Source organism: Ischnura elegans, chromosome 5, assembly GCF_921293095.1.
Source record: "Ischnura elegans chromosome 5, ioIscEleg1.1, whole genome shotgun sequence".
Classification (NCBI taxonomy): Eukaryota; Metazoa; Arthropoda; class Insecta; order Odonata; family Coenagrionidae; genus Ischnura; species Ischnura elegans.
This window is the reverse complement of record NC_060250.1, coordinates 84,603,816-84,620,795: the sequence shown is the minus strand read 5'-3', so window position 1 is coordinate 84,620,795 and position 16,980 is coordinate 84,603,816. Positions and strand designations below refer to the sequence as shown.

General features: G+C 39.5%; 1 protein-coding gene across 16 annotated transcripts in view; it reads left to right on the top strand.

The window, feature by feature from the left end:
- Positions 1–16,980, top strand: part of LOC124159150 — a 229,009-nt gene that overhangs the window by 118,325 nt on the left and 93,704 nt on the right. For all 16 annotated transcript variants that reach the window (XR_006864909.1, XM_046534749.1, XM_046534754.1 and 13 more), the window contains exon 2: positions 3,489–3,590. Coding sequence is in view for 15 of the 16 variants with exons in the window: in XM_046534749.1 (XP_046390705.1) it covers positions 3,489–3,590 (102 nt within the window). In the remaining variant the exon portion in view is untranslated. The remainder of the gene's footprint in view (positions 1–3,488; positions 3,591–16,980) is intronic.

Sequence of the window (16,980 nt, the reverse complement as noted above, 5' to 3'; positions counted from 1 at the left end):
AAAATTCTAACGGTTAGTAATTCCTAGAGAAAATACATGCAAGTAAATGCATACATATTATGATCCTAGCGAGTGACGCCATTAATCCTATCGATTGAGACAACGTTGCTATCCTTAATAGTACGAGGGAAGAATGACTTTTTAAATCTCTCTGTTTTGCAGTCTATTTCTTTTATTTTATTCTCAAGATCGCGTCCACTATAGTACGATGGTAAACGAAGGATATGATTCACGTCTTCTGAGAAAATATCTTCTTCGAATTTCCTAAGTAAGTTAAGCCTATACTTCGATCTACGCTCCTGTGAAGATTCCCATCCTAACCCGTGTAACATACTTGAAACGCTGCACTTTTTGTCGTAACAACTCATCACAAAACTGGCCGCCTTGCGCTGTACTGTACTCGGTTGATTTGATATTATCCGTGCTCGGGATAATTTTAATGACTTATCTCCAATTTAAACTTCTACCTTCTTCTTCTCAAATCATCTCATCCTCTTCTCACTGAATCTGCTCGCTGAAGCCATGCAATTGTATAAGAACCCCGAAAATGCCTGTCCGACAAACTATATCTAGGATGTAGCCAAAGGCCATGCCGGTCTCTGTACCGTCTCAGTAAAATCTCAAATAAATACTTCCTTTACCGCTGAACGCTTGAATGTGTACTCTTTAGTGGTGAGTTGAGTGAGACTCTCCGTGCGATGCATGGCAGCTAGGGTAAAATTAGAAAAAAATGCCCACTAATGAAATACTGGTCAAAATGACTCGTCACAACAAAATTTTAGTAAGTACTACAATTGTGTTTCACCGCATTTGAGACGACCCACGCTTCCTCTTCGCGGAAGTCCCACGCGGATCTCCCATTCGTGGAGTCTGGGGTCAAAAGTAGTGTTATGTAAGTCGCTCTTCTAGCTGTCAGAATCTCGGTGGAAACTCGTGATATTTTATGGGTTCTTGGAGGCTGGCGTGGGAGAGTTCGAGGGTCACGCCTGGAGTGACGGGGAGATTTTTAAGGTACAGCTGCTCGTTCTTAGGGTTCAGTCAACTGGTCAGACGTCATAATTTTGGCAGACGTCCACCCACCTCCTGTTGGTATTTAAATGTGCAATCAGGGGCTTTGCTTAATGGGCCACCTTTACGCTAGCCAAATATTGCAGTTCCTCCCCCTGGGAAACTATTCGCGTGGGAATCCTTTGTAAAGGACTCTTCTCACGCCACCCACTGCAGCCTTCTGGTTCAGAGAATGGTATAAATACCCTAGAAATTCTGTACTCAAGGATAAATCTCCAAGGTGCAGCCGAAGGATCTGCGACGCTACGGCCAGGATAAACATTTTCCCTTGCCAACCTTCGAGAATCCAGACAAGCAATACGCCAACTATTGGCCGAATTCGGAAGTAGAGCTCCGAGGATACCTTAGGAAACCACGTTGGCAAATCATTGGTATTTCTGGGAATTTGCTGATTTTTCCAATTATATTTTTTGGTATTAAGCCATCATAACGTCGCAAGTAATATATTTTAAGCATTCATATTCATGTAAAATGCCTTTTCAGTCGCCAGTTTTTGCTACAATTCATCATTTACTGGGACGGTGGTTTGTTTGTTTAATGCACTTGGGGTAACCGACGTATTGCAATTTTTATTTTCTAGCCGGCTGAGAATAATGTCATTTTTATCGCAGTCACTCATTTATGATCTTTAGAAATCCTTTGAGTAATGTCCGTGAGATAGTAGAGGATATTTCAGCTGAAATTTATTAATTCCTTAATCTTAACTGCTATTTGTCATTGCCCGTGGGAATTGAAATCCTCCTCAAAGCCAAGAAATTTTTCTTAGATATTTTCTACTTTAATTATCGCAGTGGCTCGGCGACTCATTCTATTGCACCTATGTTATCATCACAACAATATCCTCGATGCGTCAGCCATGTTGGCAAATTACGTCACTGCTTTCAGCGCCGCCATCGGTGATTTGAGTCTCGAATAGTGTCTGAACCCCATCTTAGAGACGTCGGCCTTGCCACTCGTGTGGGAGATCTATTTTTGTTGTTCTATGTTGCGTTCTGTCATTTGGGATACAGCACAAGATCAAAAGCGACTCAACCAGCGAAATCATACAGGGTTTGTCCGGAAAGTAATAGGACTGATTTTTTTCCGCCGCGATTGTACTTCGGAGCGTGCGCGCACCGACTGGATTCGATAGAGGGTGTTTCTAGCTAACGAACGATCGGCTGGTCGTTTGTCTCCGAGCACCTGGAGAGTCAGGATAGAAATTTTTGCCCGACGTGTTTCTGTGAGTGGTGCAAGCCAAAAATGTAGCGTTCGTTAGAGCAGAGGTTCGCGATTAAATTCTGAGTGAAACTCGGTAAATCTGCGACAGAGACGTTTGATATGATCAAGCAGGCTTACCCAGATGTTGATTTAGCAAGAAGTGGTGTGTTTCGGTGGCATCAGGCCTTTTTGGAGGGCCGGGAAGAGGTCGCTGATGAAGACCGTGCTGGAAGACCAGCGACGTCGATAGACACTGTCAATGTGAATCGTGTGCGCAAAGTATCGAACTCAGACCTTCGACTAAGTATTCGTTTAATTGCCCAGATGTTAAATTTATCAAAATCTGTGGTTGATGACATTGTGACAGAGCATTTGAACATGCGCAAGGTGTGCGCGAAGATGGTCCCAAAGTGCTTTCTGACGACCAGAAATTGCGGCTCACATTGCCTTTCTTGTGAACAGCTACCTAACCAAGGCCGGAATCCCACCGCTTATGCAGCCGCCCTACAGCCCAGATGTGGCCCCCCCGGACATTTTTTTGTCTCCTTGCCTGAAAAGTCTGATGAAAGTCAAGTATTTTGAGACGACAGTGGGGATCCAAGCAGCTTGCACGTCGGCTCTTAAGGCTATTCCGGAGAATGCCTTCCGTGACGCCATTAATTTATTGAAATCGCGCTGGCAGCACTGCATCGATGCAGAAGGAGCCAATTTTTAAAGTTTTTAAAGAATTGTTACGATTGGCTCAATAAATTTTTTTAAATCGACTCAGTCCTATTACTTTCCGGACAAACCCTGTATTAACAATCTGAAGATAAGTTGAATGTATCAAGTCTATGTATTTTTAAAGGTTCAAAGTCACGTTTCGTAGGGAGAAGACCGCATTGCCTTGCCCTTACTGTACCGCACATGGGTGCGTTATAAATTAGACTACGGGTCCTTCAGATTTTTTCGCAATTTGACCTTGTAAATGATATAGTATCGAAACCATGGTAGGTAGTAGAGTTGTGAGGAAATTAACCTTTGTTGTTTGTATTTTATCATGTCTGAAACGACTTCTTACATTCAAGAAAAATCCCAGGGTCATTTCTTTGTGGATGTGGAGGAAAAAAGAAAATTTTCCCGACTGAGGATTGCACATTTTTATTCTATTGCACGTCTTTTGTTCTTTGATTGATCGAGGCTCCTACTAATATTGTCTCCTGCCTTTCTTCTTTTCCCAGGTGGCAGAGAAGGGCGGGGTGAAGGTGGTATCTGCGGCACGGGGAGTGAAGCCGTCGGAGACCGCCAGGACTGATTGCCCCACCCGTAGAGGGCCCGAAAAGGTAGGAATTATTTTCATTTTTGGACCAAGAGTTTTTATTTTCAGGGAGAGCATTCATTTTCACAGGTCAAGTCTTTTTCTGGAAAGATGCAAGAACAAGAGAAACTAGGTAACCCGTGCCAAAATTTCTAACTTTCATCCTATGTAGAAGATGTATCATTAGGTACTTAATTTATACTTGTTTTCTTGCAAAAAATTACAATACTCATGAATATAATACAGGCAAGACAGGTTGGTACCAGTAAGAACAACCATGACGAGTGTCACTGAACAATGGCCCGAAATTCACATTACTTCTTTAAAGACATTATTAGAAGTAACAATGTTGTACTCTGTAACTTTTTGGCTATGATTTTATGTAATTCAAGCATAAATGTCACGGAGAGTGGGAACTCTAGAAAATGCTACATATAGCTGTCCATAAATCATTGAGGCGACGGAGAGCATGTCATGCTAACATGAAAAAGCAGATCGGAGTTATCCGCTAATGAACGCGAGTTAATAAAAAAAAATAGGTTGTCTAAAGCCGCCACGAAGGAAGGGTTCTGGAATGCATTCACGAATTTTAAAAGAAAAACACTAGTAGAGCAGTTACGGGATAACCCTAAAGCATTTTGGTCTTATGTTAGGGAAGTTCAGGATAAACGATCAACCGTATGTTCGCTGAGAAGCGATAATTGAGATTTGTTGACAAACAGTTCCGATAAAGCCAATTTATTAAATTCCTACTTCAAGAGCGTTTTCACCGAGCCTTCTGAGAACTCATCCGAGACAGTTGACAATCTCTGCATACGAAAGATGCCGCCTATTGACATGAGTACGCGCGGAATAGAAAATATATTAAAATCGCTCAGTCATTCGAAGAATAATAGGGTGGTTTCCTATTATTTTTTATTGCCTAAATTATTACTCCTGGAGTACGTATTTCACGCTTTTAGATTTTTATATGACGATATCTATTTTTCGCGATAAAATGAAAAGTGAAAATTTTCAAGCGTGCGAAAACGCGACGGGTAAGTATGAATGCCGCGAATAGTCTTCCTAATTATCTGCATCTACCTAATACCCTGCGAGCCACCTGTAGGGTGTTTGGCAGGGGGTACAAATCACCAACATGCAGCATGCAAGAGGTCCGCCACATGCACACCGCACGGTCATAGAAATATTACGCACACTGGCAAAATATACATGCTTATTCATAAAAACATTCTAACGGTTAGTAATTCCTATAGAAAATACATGCAAGGTTAGAACTATGAAAAAACATGCAATGAGTGATCCTAGCGAGTGACGCCATTAATCCTATCGTTTGAGACAACGTTGCTATCCTTAATAGTACGAGGGAAGAATGACTTTTTAAATCTCTCTGTTTTGCAGTCTATTTCTTTTATTTTATTCTCATGATCGCGTCTACTACAGTACGATGGTAAACAAAGGATATGATTCACGTCGTATGAGAAAATATCTTCTTCAAATTTCCTAAGTAAGTTAAGCCTATACTTCTATCTACGCTACTGTAAAGATTCCCATCCTAACTCGTGTAACATACTTGAAACGCTGCACTTTTTGTCGTAACAACTCGTCACAAAACTGGCCGCCTTGCGCTGTACTGTACTCGGTTGATTTGATATTATCCGTGCTCGGGATAATTTTGATGTCTTATCTTGTTATATAATATTTTCTTTTGTTTAATTTTTTGGCGACTCATTTGCCTTAATAATAGGTAGCCTAAGTAAATCAATTGACGCCTTACAGTCGATGCCGCTCTTTATTGTAACTAATTTATTGTTTTGTGAAGATATCATCAAACCATCCATAGTGATAAATTGTCGCGTCCCGACTTCACGATGCACACAACAGAAACGGAGAGATCGACCCGAGTGGCCAAGTCGACTCTCTGATAAGGGTTCTTAGGTACCTAAGTATTGAAATCAAAGTGATGCTAGTGGGAAAGAGACATTTATTGGACAAAAATCGTTCAATTTCCAGAATCCTGGAGAAGCATAGCCTTCGGCAGCGAGTTCGGTCTCTTCCCGTGAGGTCCATGGACTCACGGGTTTATGTGCTCTGATTCCTAGAGAGGGGTTAGAGGACCAGTATATGTCTCTGAGGGAGGGGAAAGAGAGAGCTCCACTCAAAACGGGCTTTTAAACCCCTGTGGCAAGTAAGCTGCCACATTTCCTTTTTACCCTTCTAAAACAGTGAGAGTGGCCAGCTGCAGCCACTCGTCTAGACGTAATACATGGCAAAATGCGAAAACAGTAAGATGATTTAAACGGAGATTCCGACGGACGCGCGGAACGGAAATTAGGCAGAAACGTGGTTCAGCTGAATATAATATTTTGTGGGGGATTATATTTTTGTGATCGAGTCGATGAATGAGGGAGACTACTAGCGGCTGCGTCTCCCCGAATCGGGTTTAGGGCACCAATGAATTGAAATCAATCAGATCGTAGAGAAGTTTAATTGGCAGAGGTTGGTGATGATTTTACAAATGTAACTGCAACGGGCAGGCACATCCCGTCGCACTCGTGTCTACCCGGTTAACACCGGTGACAGTTTAACCGGTACAATCCTAAAGCTAGGATCGGTATTAGGTGTCCAAATGAAACCTGAAGATATCGACCAAGTTTTCAGACCGCGCCCCTCTCACAATCCGGAAGGTCTCACCAGAATCCCTCCTATTGTTGTTCGTTTCACAAGACAACTTATTAGAGATGAGTTAATAAACAAGCGACGAACACGCAGGGATCTCAATACCCGAGACCTTGGCATGGACTCCTCCAGCCCAATATACGTAGATGAGTCACTCACAATGGTCAACAAAAAGCTGTTTGCGTTGACGAGAGATTTGAAGAAAGCTGGAAAAATCAAGTTTGCCTGGGTTAGGGGTGGGAATATTCTGGCAAGGAAAGAGACGGGATCCCCCGCAAAAGTTATTTGTAAAGAGGAAGATCTTGATCATTTTTTATAGATACTCAAATAAGGGTACCAGTACAATTACCAGTAACATCCACCTCGCATGAGGAAATGAGAATTTCTCATGTCAACGCCCAGTCATTGATTGCTCACATCGATGATTTCAGACATTACTATTGCACAAACACTTTTCATGTAATCGGTGTGAGTGAAACGTGGTTAAACGAATCAATTGACTCTGTAATGGTTTCCTTACCTGGGTTTGTACTATACCGAAATGATCGTGAAGGAAAACGAGGAGGAGGGGTCGGCATATATGTACACTCATCATTAAAAGTCAAAGATTTGGGTCGATCTGCTAATGTAATTGATAATCAACTGGAGTATATCTCTCTTGAAATTAGCGGTCCATATTCAAAATTATTAGCGACTGTTGTATACAGACCACCAAAGACAAATGGGTTGCCCGAACTCGAAAGTTTTCTTGTTAATACTGTTCCTAGTTATGTAAATCGAGTTGTCATGGGTGACTTCAACATCAATCTTTTAAAAGAAACAGCTGATAAAGATGCCTTCCTTAACCTATTACAAGTGTGTGGTTTGAATATTGTGCCAACTATGCCAACCTGTCATACGAAGAGCTGCAGCTCTCTCCTAGATATTATCTGTGTTGATGACCTTAATAAAATTACGTCCTCTGGTCAAACACCGGATCCGCCACTCTCATGCCACGACCAAGTCTTTGTTACCTACAAAATGTTAATTCCATCATTTACGCCAAAAATTGTAACCTTCAGAGACTTCAAAAATTTTGACGAGGAAAAGTTCATCACCGATCTATGCCAGATTAACTGGTCTTCCATCAGTAGACTGATTTCTGTGGACGACAAAGTTAACGAGTTAAACTCCCTCCTACTCAACACACTGGACTCGCATGCTCCAATCCGAAGTGTACGTGTCACCCATCCCCCGACACCATGGCTCACACCAGAAATTAAACTGAAGATAAAGGAAAGAAATATTACTCGAGCAATGTTCCGGCGATATAAAGTTCCGGCTACTCTCACTAGATATAAAACCATACATAACCAAGTGAAGAGTATGATACGCAATGCAAAAAAAAATTATTTCAAACGCACTCTAGGAAAAAAGGGTGATCCTAAATCTATGTGGAAATCCATTCGTAATCTTGGAATTTTACCTCCTAAAACCAATAGCAATATCTTAAATATCCATCCAGATGTTCTCAATAATCACTTTGTCAAAAGTGAACCGCAAATCTCTCTCGAACCTCATATCCCACCTCCAGCGAATCATAATCAGTTCTTCTTCTCACATGTCTCATCGTCCTCAGTTTTTAGCGCGTGCAAAAAAATCACCTCCAATGCCAAAGGACATGATAAAATTCCCATTTCTTGCATTAAGAAGGCTCTACCTGTCATTTTGCCCTCGCTCCTAAATATAATAGATGCCTCACTTCAAACGGCACACTATCCTGCGACCTGGAAGCACTCCCTTATACACCCAATTGCTAAATGCCCCCAGCCCTCTACACCTGATGACTTCAGACCGATAGGAATTTTATGTGCTTTTGCCAAGATATTTGAGCGGATTGTATTTCAGCAATTAAGCTCATATACATCCACTGCTAACTTACTAAACCCCTTGCAGTCTGGCTTCCGTGGTCGACATAGCACTCAAACTGCACTCTTAAAAATTACCGAGGACATTCGTGAGGCAATGGACAAACGCCAGGTGACGATCTTAGTATTATTCGATTTCACCAAGGCTTTCGACTCCGTTTGCCATGAATTGCTCCTCCGCAAGCTGAGTACCCTAAATTTCTCAAAGAGTGCTGTTGACTGGTTTAGATCTTACCTCAGCGGTCGCACTCAAGCAGTGGTGGTCAGTAGTAACCTACAGTCAAACTGGATCCCTAATCCCGTGGGGATGGTACAAGGCTCAGTTCTTAGCCCACTTCTTTTTTCTCTCTTTATAAACGACCTCCCTGATGTCCTCATGCATTGTGACTACCACCTTTACGCCGACGATTTTCAAATTTATCGTCATTCATCGCCGTCCAATATTATTAATTCAATCGCACTTATCAATGAGGACATCGAGAGAATTAACAGTTGGGCGCAGGCTAATCATTTGGTTCTCAATGACAAGAAAACAACAGCAATAATTATAGGGAGCAATTATTTCTTTTCCCAATTAGACCATGAAAATCTACCTAAAATAAGACTCGGTAGCCACAATATACCTTATGAGGAAACAGTAAAAAACCTTGGAGTCATATTCGATCGAACCCTTAGTTGGAAGCCTCAAACAAACTATGCGAGGCGTAAAATTTTGGGATCACTACATCAACTTGTCAGAGCCAGAGAAATACTTACACCCGACATACGAATTTCATTAGTTAAAACACTAGTCTTCCCTCACTTGGATTATTGCGCAGCCTTATTCACTAACCAAGACGACGCAAACAATAATAAACTCCAATTGGCCATGAATTCAGCTGTAAGGTTTATTTACGATTTAAAAAAATGGGACCATATCAGTAACTATTACAATCACCTCAACTGGCTTAAGTATAAAGAGCGTCGCACCCTTCACATAATAACTCTAGCCTTCAGTATCTTAACGACCGGTTATCCGCCATACTTGTATGAGAAATTCATTAGAAAATCTGAGGTTCATGATATACCTACCCGAAATCATAACATTGACCTCCATATTCCAAAACATCACACGCTACATATGAACAAATCATTCATAGTAACCGCCTCACAAATATGGAACTCTCTCCCAGCCCAAATAAGAAGCAGTACAAATGTCAATAGGTTCAAACACAGCACATATGGGTTTCTGAAGAATGCCTCCTTATCCCCAAGTTAAATTTCTTTTGTTTATATTCACTTTCTTATGTTCATATTTCTTGTTTATATTCACTTTCTTATGTTCATATTTCTTGTTTATATTCACTTTCTTATGCTCATATTTCTTGTTTATATTCACTTTCTTATGTTCATATTTCTTGTTTATATTCACTTTCTTATGTTCATATCTCTTGTTCATATTTCTTTTGTTTGTCACCTTTAATTTTGTAATTAGTGTGTTATATCGAAGTGCGATTATTTATTATTATTTTTTTTGTCGAAAATATTGTATTGTTTCTTTCATGTACTAGGCGATATGCACTGTTCAAATTTGACTGTATATGTATATATATTTATTTACTTTTTATTTTATTTATCTATCTCAATGTGAAATGTAGAAAGATGTACTTATATTTTCTTATGGGCCCCAGTGCCTACGAAAATAAACGATATTATTATTATTATTATTACCCACAGACTGCCCCGAATTACCGCGCTCGTGTCGTCAAGGCACAGGTCAACACCAACACCTCGAAGACCAGGGTAGGGGTGGCTTGACTCGACCGAATCCTAGGAAGTGAGGAACTTATCTTCGTCAGCGAGAAAATGAACATCAGTCCAGAAAATTTAGATGTTTCCAACTGGCCGAGGAGAGGTTGACCACATGTGTTCTCGACGACCGATGACACGAACTTATGGGCGGGAAACCTTGCCTTCGGCGAATATGGTGACGAGATGAAAGAAATGTGTTTGAGAGTCCGTCTCGGACCTTGGGACAACAATATACCATGCACATTGAAAATATCTGACCCTTCGTCATACACATTACTAAAATAATACAGAAAATACAGCGGTTTTTATAATAGCATAGATCTGACCATCGTTCATTACGCATTAACATTAATGATTCACAGAATAACTCACAGTTATTACATTACAATGGAAGTAAGTTTACCCGTTTACTTAGTCGTAAAACTCATTCATGCGATGCATTCCGAACTATGTTGTAGCCATAAGCGAAGATAAATTATACAGCTTCAGTTATTTTCTTTTTTCGTTTTTTTTCCTTATGCTTACAGCTTGATAGCACCTAATCGTATAATTTCTATCGTAGTTAAAATTAATTTAAGAATTAAACTAACGAATATGTTCAGTATTTTTAAAGTGAAAGCTAAATTATATAATGGGAAAATCAATTGAACAAAGTGCTCTTCCAGCAAGCACAGCCATGAAACATTACTTACATGAAAGTTACTTAACATGCTCTGCAGTACATTTCATCCCTCACCTCTAATTCTGTTTGAAAAGTAAAGATGATCAATATCACAAAATTTAGTTAAATATATCAAACGAGCAGTATGACAGTGAATTAATGCTGTATAAAAAAATGAACAATAAGTTCCCAATTCACGTGCTGCTCCGTGTCTCAATTACCCTTGGAATCGACCAATGGCGAAATCCAACCCGGCTGGAAACCTCAATAAAGTACCTTTTTAACGCGGGAATTCATCCCTGGAGGGCAGGATTTATAAGTCACAAATATCACCTCAACTTTGAGGGCTAAGGGATCACTAAATGGCTCGTAACTGATCAAGTGATTTTTCAACAATCCCTAACCTTCCCTCATGACCGAAAAGACCTGTCCTTCGGAATAACTCTCCCTTATGCAGCATCTCCTCATTCTAACCTATATCCAACGTGCACTAAACGTATTTCTTCTCAACATTCTCACTCTCCCCCTCCTAGGGTCGTCTGTCCATAATGTCACATCCCTATGCCTTTTTTGGATCGAAGTTGGTCGCCAAGATGTCTTTTCCGGCGTTGTAATTGACTGTATTGATTTACCTAATGTTAATTTTTTCGAATTCGAAAGTTTTAAGATTTAATTTAGTATAGTTTAATATTGATGACATGGGGTACCTACTTGTGAAAATTAACATAAGATCAATGCGTAAGCATTGGGATGAATTATTTATCACATTCAAACAATTTCAATGATGATGATGTTATTATCCCCGCGCAAAAGAAAAAAAGAATTAAAAGCTATAAATACTTAGCCATATGATGAACGATATCTCAGCCTTCTACATAGGAAAATTCGTTTCAAAGCAGTGGTTATAGTTTTCTTTATTTATAGCGCTTTCACTCAAAGTAGAGGGCTGAGATTTTGTTTATCATATGGCTGAATGAATGAAGTATTTAATGCTTTTAATTTTTTTTCTTTTACGCGGGGATTTTCCAAAGGCACGAGCCTCGGCCATAAGTATATGCGTACTATGTAATTATTAGTTTAATACGTACAGCTCCAAGGTCACACTAGTAACTCGGGGACTTGGGAGTCGTTCATACAGATAGGGAATTAGTGCATGATGCTGACACCATTTTTGAATGCCATTTTAAGGGGAAAACCTGGCCTTATAACATGAGTATACTGTGCCAATTTAAAAAAGTTTTTCTTTCGGAATGGTACCTTTGTTATACTCTACGTTTGCATACCCAATGGATAACATAGCACATTCTACTGATCAGTCATTCTGATCTCCTCGTTACCATACTGTCGATTAAAGCATATGTCTAAGAAAACTGTACCCTCATCTTTGTTAAAAACGCTCTTTAAATATGTTACGATCTGCGTCGGTCGCATTTTGCCGGCTTACACCCTTCAAAGCTAAAAATTTTAATGCAGTAAATTTGAATGCGATTTATTCTCATTTTCTGAAATTTTTCTTGTGTAAGTGTAAAAAAGTGTAATCTAAAAATGAAACTTTGTAATGATCTTTGAAGAGATCAGAGTACGAATTTCCTTTCATTGAGTTATGTTGATATAATGTCCTATAGGTAACGTTAATCGTTTGTTTTTTCCTGTCTGTTTTTTTCATCGCATATTTTCATTATGCTCACCATAAGGTATTGCTATCAAGTTGATTTCATTTTTTTCTTGTACTATTAATACCGTCCTTTCTTGCGCTTCTCTTTTTTGTAATCCATTGCGTAAAACGGTTTTAAGTTACAGCGGATATTTATTTTCATTTTCGTCATTAACTGTTTGTCCTTAAACTGCACGAAGTCTTCACAACTTTCATACGTCTTTCTATCTCTTGTCCTCGTTAATGGAAATTAAGTAATCATCGAACCCTTCAGAGCGTTCCACGTTAACCCGGTAACGCCTGAATTAAAAAGTTTCTGCGATTTTAGTGGTAATCATACGTTTTAATACGAATGAAATTTTGAGTCATTCAGTGCAAGTTTTATTCTTTTATCTCTAATAGTTTCCGAGATACAGCCTGGTACCATATGGTACCACTAGGCGTTTAAGGGGTCAAAAAATCGAAAGTTGAAAAACTTTTCGGAAATCGCATTATTAAGCCAAAAACGTTAAGTATTTAATATTTTCCGGAAAATACATTCATTTTCATCCAAAATTACGCTAAAATATCGATAGTATTCAATTAATTATTAAATATTATTGTTTATAAAATAGAAGTTATGTATAATCGACGTAGAAATCATGAATAACATGATTCTAGCGTTTCACTCAGTCGTTGCCGCATATGGAAACGAACAAAGCAGTCACTGCATTGCATTTCAAGCATTCTGTTCTTATTCTACTGGTTCAGTTTTCAGTAGCACACCGTCCCCGCTTGGGCTTGGATTTTATTTGTTGATTGTGCCCGTCGAACCTGTCAGGGGCACTGGAAAGAAGATAGGCCGCTGTCAGTTGAATGCGATCTTTGAAACATGAATCAATTACAAATCTATTTCTTTAGCCAAGTACCCCATTCCAGTCGCACTTCTGGTAAATTGAGCACGTCCTTGATATTTCAGAGGATCCTTGTATTCAGCTGTGATTACACTACTGGCCATCGGAACTCTAGCTGAGTTATGTTTTTCAGGATTTCCGCATCAGCATCCATGCGTTGGGCGTCATTGCATCCAGAATCCAAGTAAAAATGGGCCACGACCATTTTGTCGCCTCACATTCCTGAGTTTTACGAAGTAGCTATCTGAACTATTGATGCACTGCACTTTCTAGCCAAACCTAATTAGCTTCCCCCGCATGAATTGCTAACAGCTATGTCTTCCAAAAGAGAACATTATCCACTCATTGAAACTCAAGGACTGCTTTCCTCTGAAATATCCGCCGAATCTTTCTTTTGCCATGCCCATAAAAGGGCGCATTTTCCACGTCTTATCTGATTTATCCATAGCGGTGTAATCACCGCAATGAATAAACCTACGAAGTTGTAGAAATTTTTTACGTCTCATTGTGTAATAAACAAGATTATTTCTGGCGTTTAGCGCTGCCTTACAAAAGTGCCTTTTACTGGGAGTCGTTTTATGCTAACTTATAAACGAATTGCAACAAATATTTTCAGTACCTCATGTATTATATTTGGGTCATAACAGTTGCAGAATTGTACACACCTATTCGACTCTAACACTTAGTGTGTAAGGACATTTTCGTCAAAGAACAGTTCAAATATTCTGGTTGGGGATGCTTCATGAATCAGTGAGTTGGTAATCAGGATTACGAGAAATCCTTTCGTGCTTTACGATCTCTTCATCATCAAAAACGCGTCCTTCCTCCCTATTTTTATACCTTTTGGGTGCTTTACGGCTCTGTCCAGTTTCACTACACTTTTGATAATTCTCAGAAATTTCTTGAGATAAACTCAGCTGATTGCCCACCTTTTCGAACAACAACTTCAAATTCGGGGAAAATTGGCGTCCACTCGTTATTCCATTTTCCTCAGTCAGAAGGAAGGTATTCATCCTCTCTTTGCAGCAGTACATGCTATATTATAAGCAGTATGTGTAAGTTATTTCGGTTTTACTAGCACATGAAAGTGTGAAAAGTATCGGAGTGTGATTGAGATACGTTAGACAAAAATTAGAATTAGGCTGCTCTTGTCGAAGTGATGCCTGTCGCGTAGTCGTCTCTTGCCGCCAGCCGTCATTGAATTTTGCCCTTAGCAAGCCCCCTTATTCTCCATCATACCCCCTTCCTAATTGATATACACGGATACTCTTCCTATTCATGTTTTTCTAAATAGGATTCGGGTATGCAATTATACCTCCCACTCCTTGAGCCCTCGTGAGGGTACGACATTCTGAAAAAATGCGGACAATTTAGGGCCTTATGTACTAGGATGACGTCCTTATAACAAAAAAATTAATTTATGTGCACATTTTATATGTGTTATAACATTTAAATAACGCAAAATTTATAATATAAATGATGAAAAATAAATTATTGTAAAATAAATAACTGTTAGAAAACGAAAACAGCAGAAATGTTCGTATTTACGCTTTCCGCCAAAACATGGTAGTGCAAGCGCCTAGCGGTACCATATGGTACCACCAAAATGTTTTCATCATAACATCCCAAATATTAGGCTCACATACAAAAACCATACTTAATATGAAATGTACATGTTATAACAATCATAATTACATAAAAACATCTTCGTATTATGAGTACATAAGACGCAAGTAAAGAAAATCGAAATGCTTGCACTTAAAATTCCGTTTTTTTCGCATAGCTGAAAATTCTCAATTTTCAAACGGCTCTAAATACGTTAATTTCAGCTTTAAAAAAGCAAACTTTTCGGGAAAATGTAAATAAAAACATTCTTATTATGTTTAAGCTCTCAAAAATCCAAATAAATTACAATAAGTGACAAAAAAGTTACGTTTAGCATTGCGCTACCGGCTGGTACCATATGGTACCGCTAGGCGTTAACGGGTTAAGTTGACAGTACGGGCCTTATGGATAACAGTGTTGCCAAGCTTCCGCTTCGCCGGTAAGCATCCTGACAGCGTATGCAACCACACATAAGAGCCCCAAAATGGCCTTATTCAAAAGTGAGTTTGGGATCGCTCGGAAGAGGGCGTAAATTAAAAAAATTATTAAACTAAAATACCTTTGCTGCAATACAAAAATGAAAAGTGTTTTGTCATTTTATCTACTTATTCAATATACACAAGCTGAATGATGAATAATCTGTAATGTAAAAATAACAATTAACTGAAGGGTAATAAAATTTATCGCCACTTCTGAATGCGACAAAATTTCTAATACTTCCATATTATACAATATTTTTTAGCTCTGGCTAGTATTCCATGAAAGACAATGTTGCATTTAAGACAACGATGGTTATATCAGACGGATATTTGGCTTTTCAATTTTATCATGAAAATTAACTCTAAACGCAACGTATATGTCCACTTCCTTGACAAGATGATGGATTTATGTTCCAATCGTTACAAAACTTTCCGTATGGACAAGATTTTACCTCCAATGACTTTTTCTCATTTTCCAACTTCAATAAATAGCTTGGTGGACAATGGTTTACGTCGAACGAGTAGGTCATAGCCCAAAATAATGCCTATATGAGGAGATCCCGAAATTCTACTTTTTTGGACGGCTTAAAATGTTTGTAAAAATGCTATGATGATCTACCAATACAATAGAGCCTACGGTTAGGTTTGCAAGACGTGAGTGATCATACCAGCTTTCGTAATATTCGGCATTAACTTCGTCATGCAAATCCATTGAGTTCTTCTGGCGTGAAAACACATGTGAATATCCTTTTATGAGCCGTTTTTCTGTCCCTGCTTGTGCAATTACAAATCGTCCTTCTCGGAAAGTGGGGACTGAATGCCCAGCACTAATTGTAAGTCCAGCAAGGAAAGCCTCACGCGTTTCTGACTGAGTTTCTATTTTTTTTGTCGCGGCAAGTCTATTTTTTCCACTGATTTTCCAACGCTAGTCCAGGTTTCGTCTGTTAATACAATGATACTCTGTTTGCGACGATATTTTTAGCTGCCTAAAATAATTAGCCGCCAACGAATAATATCATTCCTGTCGATAAGGATGCTTCTCTTTCTTCTGCGTTCGTACCCGAAGCCTATGTCCTCAAGAAGACGATATAATGTTTTCCTTTTGAAAAGTGAAAGATCACTGTCCATTTTTACCGAGCTTGAGATAGATTTTAAAGTCGGAGGAGTATTTTCCTCGAAAGATTCATTTACCTACCTTCTAACTACCGATCTCACAAAATCGTCGAAAATCACTGCCCTCGAACCTCTGTAAGGGTGTAGCATCCAGTAGCCATTGCTACGCCTGAGCCGGCGCGTAGGTATGCAAGTCTACTAGATGACCCGCTCGAGATCGGCGGATGTCGGTCCAGGGGTAGATAAGAGGGTTTTTTTTGGACCTTCCCTTGGGGATGATTAAAAGGGTATGCCTAACTTGGCTCGCGGCTGAGTTGTGGCAAGGCGACTGGCTGAGCTGGATCGGCCAAGGGTCTGGGGACATATTTGTTCATTCTTAAAGGGAATAAAGTCACTGCTTTTTTATTCAGAGTGACTTCTATTATTTCCGGCTCCAGATCCTTCCATTCGAGAGACGCTCGTATTGTCGCTAATATCTCGTTCGAAGACGAGCGGGATACGACAAGGGTTACTAATTTTTTAGGGTGTCATAAATAGTCCATGGAAACCTTCCATTCTCACTTTTTTAACAGTGGATTCCGAGTTGCCTTTCTCGAAGTTTAGCGGCAGATTTCAGTGATGCTGAGAGAGTTT